General features: G+C 33.4%; 1 protein-coding gene across 1 annotated transcript in view; it reads right to left on the bottom strand.

Moving 5' to 3' along the window:
• Nucleotides 1-999: 999 nt before the first annotated feature.
• MBLAC2 (metallo-beta-lactamase domain containing 2) overlaps nucleotides 1,000-11,244 on the bottom strand; it is a 15,776-nt gene continuing 5,531 nt past the window's right edge. Inside the window, exon 2 of the mRNA XM_032846632.1 lies at nucleotides 1,000-4,304. Within this exon, the coding sequence (XP_032702523.1) occupies nucleotides 3,919-4,304 (386 nt within the window). The 3' untranslated portion in view covers nucleotides 1,000-3,918. The remainder of the gene's footprint in view (nucleotides 4,305-11,244) is intronic.

Raw genomic sequence — 11,244 nt, 5'->3', positions numbered from 1 at the left:
ACAGGGCATACAATTTCCCCTAAAGAAGGTGCCCTCCCTGGTATCAGGAAGAAGACAACATTCTTATCACTGGAGACAGGGAATTGACACCAAGATTAATCTGTATCAACAATCCTTCTAGAAGAACCCTTGTCTTTCCTTAGTTTCCCTCATCTATTCTTTAGTCATTTTCCCACAGTTTACCAAGCCTTGTCCAAACCCTCTTTTCCTGTCTCGTCAGTCTCCCCAATTTATTGTTCTTTGTTAAAATGGTATGTAAACTCTCAATCCTATTCACTTCTTTGGGTTTTCTTTTCTTATATATAAAAGCCTCACCATACACATAAAAATATTAACATCAAATAAAAGTTGTATACTTTGCTCCCAACTTTCTGAAACTTAAACTTTTTTAAGTTTAATCCTCTGGCCCAGCCACAGAACCTGAGGGTAGAGGAAAGGTCTTCCCTCCCTTATAGTAGTTGACCTTTTTCTAAACTGATTTGTAGGCATTCTTTATAGTTGTTAAAACAAAAATTGCTGTTCTACAATTTGTGAATATTTTCTTCTAATTTATCTTTTTCACTTTCTGGCATCCAAGTTCTAGGACATTTTAAATTTTGATATTATCTTGCTTTTTGTTTCTATATAAAGATTTTCCCAATCCTAATGTCTTAAACATGATTTAAATTTTCTTTTAATACACATGTGGTTTCATTTTTCAAATTATGGTCTTTAATCCATGTAGAATTTATTTTTATGCTGTTAAGGGCCTTTTTTCCCCCATGTGAACAATTGGGATATATACTGAATAGTTCATCTTTCATCCATTGATTTAAAATGCCATATTTATTAACTACAAAAGTTTATATGGGCATTTTCGGTTTCTGGATTCCCTAGTCTTGCTCACAGATTTGATATCTTACTGACTACACATTTTTAAAACTGCACTTCACATAAGAAATATCCTTGTAAGAAATTAAATGGGAATTTGCTAATATTAGAAAAAGAACCAACTGGAGATTGAAATAAAATGTTCACTTTAATATTTATCACACAAATGTTTACTTACACATATCTGAAAATTATATGAAGACAATTTGTGCATGTCACAATTATATTACTATCATATAAGTACTACACATAATCATTCATTCAACTGTATCAGGATAACACACAAGGTTTTTGTTAGTTTAGACTTCTTAGTTAAAAGGAAACACCATATAAGGAAGATGAATTTCCAAGATTAAGTTATTAACAATACAAATAAAAGTTATTTCTAAATGTCTTACATTTTGACAATTTTGAATTATACTTACATACTCTTAGTTCCAAAAACCATAAATTATAACACGGGTCACTGTCAGGGTGAAAATATATTTTTTAAAGCTTCTTTTAAAATATGCTATTATTATGCTTAACATCACTTGATTTATTCTTGGCACATGTGGCATCTGGGAAAGTAAAAATACATTTTGCCAATTTTATGTTATTTGTGCAGGTAAAGAGAAAGAGCACAGTTTGGGAGGCAGACAGACCTGTGTTCCATTACCAGCTTTGTTCAAAGTTATGTTGTATGAGGCTGGCCAATTACTTCTTGGCACTGGGGCCGGGATTAAACTAAATAATGCATATTTTAAAATGCATAGCATGGGCACTAAATGAATGATAGATCCTTTCCCCAATTTATTCACACTGAAACAAAAGCAAAATACCAGTCTTATGTTTTTATATAATGTAAAAAAAAATGGAAATTTAAAAATAAAATTAACATGTTTTGAAAAATTGTACTTTTAAGAAATAAAGAAAGCCTTCATCGGGTTTAAATATTTCTCAATAAAACTTAGTGCCTACTATACCCTGATTTTTTTTTTTAAGTCCTAAAGTATGATAAAATGGTCAATGGTTAAGGACTTTTGGTTTTGTTTTTGTTTTTGTTTTTTTTGTGCTACTGATATAAAAATAATGGCTATATTTAAGGCTTATTAAGTGATTGTAGTTGCCCTGAACCAAATCTGTATCTTTGATGTTGTACTATCAACTGAAACAGACCAACTGCCTTGAATGAGAAGATCCATTGGTGGCATGTGGCAGTATAGCTTGTCTGTCACTGAGGATGATTCTTATATACACAATCACAAACCCACCTTTCTCATGCTAAATTCTTGGTGTTTGGAAGATCTAAGATTCCTGAAAATTAAATTTAAATTGTCACAAGGAATAGCCTACTTTAGACAGCAATGCTTCCATCCCTATTCTTGGATCTTTTGTCCCCTACCCTGACCACCTACCAAATCGTCTTTCCAAATGGGACTGAAAAACCCCTCCTTCAGGAATCTTTTCCTAACCAAACTCCACATCCCTCCACTTATGTCCCTGATACTATTGTGTAATTTGTATTAGCTTCAACCTGCATATATTATTATTCATGTTTTGTTTGCCTTCTACTTCTAGCTAAGCTGTAGTCTCTTTGACTTTTTAAGCTTCCACAGTGTTTAGCACAATACTGTGCAAGTATATATGTATGTGACTGTGTGTATGCATGTGGAATGTGTGGGTGTGCATGTGTTGAATGAATAAAAGATTAAAGAACCTGGGTGGGTGGAGGGTGGGAACATTTCACAATTTTTTGCAAATAAAAGTTGCTAAACCTTCTTAATACTAAAAAATCTGGTTTCCAAAGCTATCTCAGTTTGGTTTTGGACATGTCAATAATAAAAAGGCAGTGAAAAAACTGTTTAAAAAACCTTTATGAAATTTTCCAAAAGGCTTTTTAATAAATTATAAAGAGCACCAAACCAAAATGTTTTACTAAATAATGGGCAAACCTTTCCTATAACTTTATAAATGTAGACTTCTTTTCATTCAAGACAAAGAATACTGAACAGGAATAGGTGTTGTGAATCAGGATAAAAAAGGCAATTCATTCTAAGTCAATATCTAATGCATATTTTGCAATTAATCTGAAAAGCCTTCTGCGGTACATATGTATGTTATGGTAAGTAAAAGAATGATTTCTATCAGGATGTTGTAGATCTCTATAATTGTTCTGATACTATAAAATATGACATATACTGAAGCTGCTATTTAACAAGAAAAGTTTTGTTTATAATAGCTGTTAATATTAAAATAGGATATAATAAAAAATATTTTCAATGTGTATATTTTCAAATTTGCCTGACAGTGTCCTTTTGAGAATTCTGACAATTTGTAATTAGATTACAGACATTTGAATCTCACTTTTATGATTGAAAATGTTACACTCACATAACAAGCAATGCTATTAGTAGCTTTTTACTGAAGCACTCTGCAAGTTATATTTAAAGCTTTGCAATAAACAAAATTCATTGTACTCTTTGTAAGTAAAATTACACAACATATAATGTACACTATAATTACATTAAGAATAAATAAATGAAGCATAAAAATTCTGTGCCATAACAATGGACTGTTTTAGCTGTCATTTTAAATGTTAATTTATATGTTTGTATTGAGTACTAATGTATTTTAAACTCAAGAACCTTTACCTTTAAATAATATACTAAAAATATCAAGTTTGGATTATAAACATAAAAGTTTATGCCTCTTTCTCTAGGTCATCTAGGAAATAAAATAAAACAAATGGGAGGCAAGGAGAGTTCTTTCTGTTACTGCAAAATGCCTCCTTGTTTTCGCATAGATTTCTATGTCATTTCTGGATATTACAAGGTGACAAATATTACAAGATGACAGCTTGGCAAATTATGAGCTTCTCTAAGTGATTTCTTATTTAGAAGAAGGAAATAATTTAAACAAAGAACCTCCTTTTTTGGCTTACTCATTCTCAATCTTTTTTCTCTAATAAAGCACTTCTTGAAATGCTCACTATTAATCATTTTAAACAGCACAAAATGAATTGTATTAATTTATAGAACTAATCACAATAGGTTATCAGTATAGATACTAAGGTGAGGTCCTAGAATTTGTTACACGTAAGGCTAAACTTGCAAGAGATCGCATGGCAAAAGTGGAAACTTTGTGACATATCCCAGCTTTTGAAATATAGTTAGAAGCCAATCGAAAAAGCCTTTCGGCACCAAAGGTATTGAAGTGCCCAGGAAGCACCTTCTCTACCAGACCTCTGTCCACTAATTCTATCAGACGTTCACATGTTCCAACATAGTCACTTATCCTGCTGTATGGGAGCCAGTCAATCAGTGATCCATCATACACAACGTCTCCACTGAAAAGAATCTTCCGGTCTTTGTCATGTAAGCAAATACTGCCCCTGGAGTGACCAGGCATGTGCATAACAGTGAGCTGTCTGTCACCAAGGTTTATCACATCACCTACAAATAGAAACAGAGTTTACAGATAAACATGTTGTATACTTGACTTCAATCACTTAAAGAATAAAAGAACCAGTAGTTGATTGAAAAGAATCAGCAGTTGGTTTCAAAGAGGTCCAGAAGGATGACACTTATTTTTCATTTTATTTCAGAAACACAATATTTCTTAATGAAGAATTAAAAATAAGTTGACTGTATTTCATTTCTATTGTTTGCTTGACCAGTGTTTGTCAAAGTGAGTTATGTGGAACACTATTTCTGTAGGTTGTCTGATACATAAAAGAAAAGGAAGATTCTGTAGTCAAATACTTTGGGAAACCCTTCCTTCAAAGAAAATGAAGCAGATTTTTTTCAACAAGGCTTCTGAGAGCTTTTTAATATGCTAATCTACATTGTAGATATACACAAGTGAGATATGTACCATTTCTCAAACTTATTTGACCACAAACCTTTTATTTTTCAGTACATCCATGGTACAAGTTTCCTGATGACACAATTCATGAATGCTGCTCTTTGAGGTATGAGAGCAAAATTGCAGTCTCACTGGATTTAAATCAGTACTAGCTTAAGTTACTCATCATAATTTAAAAGTTCCATATTGTTATCTTTAGTGCAAACATACATACAGAAAAAAATTAAAGACATAAAATTTAAAAGTTAACAGGGGAATTAAAACAGTGTAATAATCAGAATTTGTTAAGCCTAAAAGATAATGAAAGAGGAAAAGAGGGAAAAATAAGAAATAGATACAGAAACAAATAACAAAATGGCAGCCCTAAATTCAACTATAGCAATAATTACATTAAATGTTAATGGGATAAACATTGTAATCAAAGGCAGAGATTGTCAAAATAGATTTAAAAAGCAAAGGAACAGGGGTGCCAGGGTGGCTCAGTTGGTTGAGTGTCTGAATTTGGTTCCTGTCATGATCTCAGGATCCTGGAATTCAGCCCTGAGTCAGGCTCCCTGCTCAATGGGGAGTCTGCTGCTCCCTCTCCCTCTCCACTTCTTCCCCCCATTCATGCACACATGCTCTCTCTCTCAAATAAATTACCTCTTTAAAAATAATAATAATAATAAAAGATAAGATATATGCAGTCTATAAGAGAGGAACTACAAGGTCAAAGACAAAAAGAGGTTGAAAAAGTTATACCACATAAAGTTTAATAAGAGAACTAGAGTGGCTATATTAATATTAGACAAAATAGGACTATTAGTAAAGAAAAGAGATACATTTTGGGGGCACCTGGATAGCTCAGTGGGTTAAAGCCTCTGCCTTCGGCTCAGGTCATGATCCCAGTGTCCTGGGTCGAGCCCTGCATCAAGCTCTCTGTTCAGCAGGGAGCCTGCTTCCCCCCACCCCACCTGCCACTCTGCCTGCTTGTGATCTCTATCTGTCAAATAAATAAATAAAATCTTAAAAAAAAAGAAAAGAGGTATATTTTATTGGGATATACATTAAGTCAACACACTCAAAAATTATAAATGTGCTTGTCCCTAACAAAGAGACTACAAATTCATGAGTAAAAACTGACAGAACTGAAATAAGAATAAACAGTTCAGGAGCACCTGGGTGGCACAGTTGGTTAAGCAGTGGACTCTTGATATTGGCTCAAGTCATGATCTCAGGGTCGTGAGACTGAGCCCCATGAAGGCTCCATGCTCAGCATGGAGTCTGCTTATAACTCTCTCTCTCTCTCTCCCCCTGTACTCATTCGTGCTCTCTCTCTCTCTCTCTCCCCCCACCCCAACAAATAAGTTGTTTTTTTTTTTTTTAAGATTTTATTTATTTGACAGAGAGACAGCAAGAGACAGAACACAAGCAGGGGGAGTGGGAGAGGGAGAAGCAGGCTTCCCACTGAGCAGAGAGCCCAACGTGGGGCTTGATCCCAGGACCCTGGGATCATTACCTTAGCTGAAGGCAGATGCTTAATGACTGAGCCACCCAGGTGCTCCAAAATAAATACTTTTTTAGAAAAGAATAAACAGTTCAACAATTATGCTTGGAGATTTAAATATTCCTCTCTGAATAATTTGTAAAATAAGTAGATAGAAAATCAGCAAGAATACAGAAGATGTGAACAACACTATCAACTGATTTGACCTAAGTGACATATATAAAATGCTTTATCTTAAAACAGCATACAGTCTTTTTAATTGCACATGGGGTATTCATCAGGCTATTCAGTGAGGCTATAAAGCAAGTCTCAGTAAATATGAAAGGAATAAAATCATAAAAATAACTTTTTGACTACAACATAATTAGAAATTATTAACAAAAATATTATGGGAAATATCCAAATATACACAAAGTAGGCATCACAATTCTACATAACTTATGGATCAAAGATGAAATCACATAGGAGATTATAAAATCTCTTGCACTGAATGAAAATACAAATAAAATATATCAAAATTTATGGGATGCAGTTAACGCCCTGCTTAGAAAAAAATTTATTGCTTTAAATGCTTATTTATAAAGGATTATCTGTTTAAAATCAAAGTTTCTAACCAAAATTTTGATCTTAAGAAGTTAGGAAAAGGTTTGGATCAAGTATAAAGTAAGTGTTAAAGAATAAATAATGAAGGCCAGTACAGAAATAAATAAAATAAGAAACAAAATCAATAGAAAAAGTCAAAGAAACCAATAGCTGGTTCATTGACAAGAGGAACAAAATTGATATACCACTGGCTAGACAAAAAAGAGAAAACACAAATTGCAAAAATCAGGAATGAAAGAAGGGATCCCAAAGGAAATTAAAAGGAGTATAAGGGAATATTATGAATAACTTTAAACAAACTTGACAACTTAGTTGAAAAGACAAATTTTTAGGAAGAGACAAATTACCTCAAGTGACTGGACAAACAGAAAATCTAAATAGACCTATATCATGCAAAGAAGTTGATAAATAATTTAAATCTTCCCACAAAGAAAAGTCCAGGCTCAAAGATGGCTTCATTGGTCAATTCTGTCAGTCACTCAGGACAGGGAAGGAATCTTGACTTTCAGAATATAGATGAGGAGGGAAAGCTTTCAAATTCAATTGTAGACAAAGACAAACAACAACCAGTATTCCTAATGACAGTCATCTCAAAATCATTATCAAAATATTGGCAAATTAAAGACAGCAATTTATAAATAGGATAATGACCAAATGAGGTCTATCCCAGAAATGTAAATTTTGTTTGACCTCTGAAAATCAAGTAATGTAATATACTATATTAGTACAATAAAGGAAAAATCCATATGGACATCTCAATAGATGCAGAAAAAAGCATATGACAAAATCCAACCCTAACTGGTGGTAAAAACTTTCTGCAATCTAGAAAGAGAAGGGAAGGTCCTCTACTTGATAAAGGGCACCTATGAAAAACCTACAGCTAACATATCACTGAATAGAAACACTAAATGCTTTCCTACTAAGATAAGAAGAAGGCAAGGATATTTACTTTTACCATTTCTATTTAACATTACACTGAAGATTCTAGCCAGTGCAGTAAGCCAAGAAAAAGAGTAATGTCACACAGAGTTGCAAAAGAAGTAAATCTGTCTTTATTCACAGATAACAAGATCTTTTTGTAGAAAATCCTAAGAAACATACAAAAAAGCTAGAGAATTTAAAAAAACAAGTTTAGCAATGTTACAGGGTACAAGATCAGATACAAAAATCAATTGTAGGGGCGCCTGGGTGGCTCAGTCAGTTAAGCATCTGCCTTCAACTCAGGTCACAATCCCAAGGTCCTAGGATCAAGTCCTGCATTGTGTTCCCTGCTCATAGGGGAATCTGCTTCTCCCTCTCCCTCTCTAGCTCCCCCTGCTTGTGCATGCTCTATCTCTCTGTCAAATAAAATCTTTTTAAAAAATCAATTGTATTTCTACATATTATCAATGAACCATTAAAAATATGTAATTTAAAAAGCCATATTGGGGCACCTGGGTGGCTCAGTAGGTTAAAGCCTCTGCCTTCTGCTTGGGTCGTGATTCCAGGGTCCTGGGATCGAGCCCCGCGTCGGGCTCTCTGCTCAACAGGGAGCCTGCTTCCCTTCCTCTCTCTCTGCCTGCCTCTCTGCCTACTTGTGATCTCTGTGAAATAAATAAATGAAAATCTTAAAAAAAAATAAATAAAAAGCCATTTCTTCCATAATAGCAACGAAAAGAATAAAATACTTAGGAAGAAAAATTTAACAAAAGATGTTTTGTTATATCTATATACTGAAAAGTATAAAAACACTATGAAGAGAAATTAAAAACCTAAACAAAAGGAGAGATATATCATGTCAATTAAGTGGAAGCCTCAAAATTGTTAAGATGGTATTTAAATATGATTTTTCCTATAGCTACAATGCCCAATAGAACTTCCTGAGATTATTGAAATATTCTGTATCAACTCTGTCCACTACTGGACATGTGGCTACTAGCCTCATGTGGCTAATGGTACTTGAAAAAGGCTAATGCACTACAATTTTAATTTTAATCAATCCTAATTAATTTAAATTTGTATTTAGATAGTCAAATATGACTAGTAGCTAATATAATGGTGAGTGTACATCTATAGATTTGATAAAATCTCAATCAAAATCTTGACCTTTTTGGGGCGCCTGGGTGGCTCAGAGGTTAAAGCCTCTGCCTTCGGCTCAGGTCATGATCCCAGGGTCCTGGGATCGAGCCCTGCATCGGGCTCTCTGCTCCGTGGGGAGCCTGCTTCCCTTCCTCTCTCTCTCTGCCTGCCTTCCTGCCTACTTGTGATCTCTCCCTCTGTCAAATAAATAAATAAAATCTTTAAAAAAAAAAAAAATCTTGACCTTTTTGTAGAAATTGAAAATCTCATTCTAAAAGTTACATGGAAATGCAAATGACAGAATAGCCAAAACAATTTTGGAAAAGAGGTACAAAGTTGGAGGACTTACACTACTTAATTTCAAGAATTATAATAAAGTTACAATAATTAAGACAGTGTGGTGCTGGCTAAAGGATGGATATAATCAATGGAAGAGAAGAGAGTCCAAAAGGAGATATTCATATATATGGTCAATGAATTTTTGACAAAGATAATTCAATAGGTAAAAAGAATAATCTTTTCAACAAAGTAGACTAGGACAGTTTGGATATCCATACGCATATAAACATGAAAGAACCTTTCAACTGTCACTTGACAAAATGAACAAAAAGTAACTCAGAATGGATCATAAACCTAAATGAAAAGCTCCTAGAAAAAAAAACAGGAGAAAATCTTTGTGATTTTGGGATAGGCATAGCTCTTAGATATGACACAAATAAATCATAAGGAAAAATGACTAATTGGGCTTCATCCAAGTTATAAGCTTTCTTGCTTAAAAAGACACCATTATGAAAATGAAAAGGCAACCCAATATTGGGAGAAAATATTTGCAAAATATATGTCTGATAAAGGGCTAGAATTCAGAATATATAAAGAATACTTACAACTGAATAGTAAGAAAACAAAAATAAAAAATTTTAAAAAGGAGAAGAGATTTTAATAGACTCTTTAAAAAAGAAGATATTTGAATAGCAAATAAGTACCTGAAAATATGCTCACCATCATTAGTTATTAGGAAGATGCAAATAAAATCACAATGAAATACCACTACATACTCAGTAGAATGGCTAAAATAAACAAAAAAGATGGACAAAAACAAGTGTTGATAAAGATGTGGAGAAACTGGAACTCTTATCTGTTGCATGTGGGAGTGTAAAACGGTCTATTTTGCAAAACAGTCACTTTCTTAAAAAATTGACATCCACTTACCATAAGAACCACGGATTCCATTCCGAGGTATCTACCAAGGATAGTCATAAGGGACCAGACTCCTTTACAAGGTAATTGTTGCAGATTTAAAGTGCCTCTGGGGATCACAAACCACTGTCATTTATATATGGTTGGCAGGTAAGGTAAAGAAATTATAGCTAGGTTGGTGTAATAATGGAGCTATCAGAGTGATTTTTTTTTTTCGTTAAGTGTATAGAAAGGAAGGGAGTGAGAGAAATTGAGTAAAAAAAAAAATCTGTGGATAATAACCAATGTAGGGATAGAATTTTATTGATCGTTGGTTATACTCAGGTGATATTCAAAATATTTAGCAACAGATAAGTCATAAGTGCCCACCTATCAAAATAGATACCAACTGTAAGCAGTTGATAAGGCCATATGGCTAAATATCATTAGATCTGCCATTACCCTGTGGCTTTACATGTGCCTCCCATATGTTTATAACACTCATATAAATAATTTCATCAAAACTTCTAAGAATCAGAATTGCCTATAAAATGTATCCATATATATATAATATCATATATATAAATGTATAATCACACACACACCCATACACCCACGTAAAATATCCTTTTAAGCCCTCACCCTGACCCAATTGTCATCAGATTCCAGCCATACTAAACTTCTCTTGGCTTCTCAAATATTCCTTCCCAACTTGGTATCCATCTTTTTATTTCATTTTTAATCAAAGAAATATATATATATATATATGTGTGTGTGTGTGTATATATATGTGTGTATATATATATCAAATAAAATATTCCAAAAGGGCTTAAAATGTAAGAAAAAGTTATTTGCCCCATTCTGACTCTATCTCCAATCCTGCTCCCAAGAATAAACCAAGAATAAACCACTTTTTAACAATTTTTCTTTTGGTAGCTGCCTCTACTATGTACATCCATCTCTAAATAATTTTTATATCTCATTTCTTGATTTGCCAATTAGATATACTGTACTGATTTCAATCATGTATCACAATTTTTGGGTTTATAAATTTTAGATGGTATTTATTGACTTCCATGATGAAATACGAGAATTTTTAGCTCTCTTCACTCTTCATTCTTCTACTGGCACTACATGTGTATATATTTCTTATCCTCTCATCCTCCCAAAAGAGTAATGATTTAACTGCTCCAGTATGGAGCATA

The sequence above is a fragment of the Lontra canadensis genome, unplaced genomic scaffold (genome assembly GCF_010015895.1).
Source record: "Lontra canadensis isolate GAN:19392208 unplaced genomic scaffold, GSC_riverotter_1.0 scaffold4, whole genome shotgun sequence".
In the NCBI taxonomy this organism is placed as follows: Eukaryota; Metazoa; Chordata; class Mammalia; order Carnivora; family Mustelidae; genus Lontra; species Lontra canadensis.
Note: the sequence above shows the minus strand (reverse complement) of the source record. Positions and strands in the feature narration are given on the sequence as shown.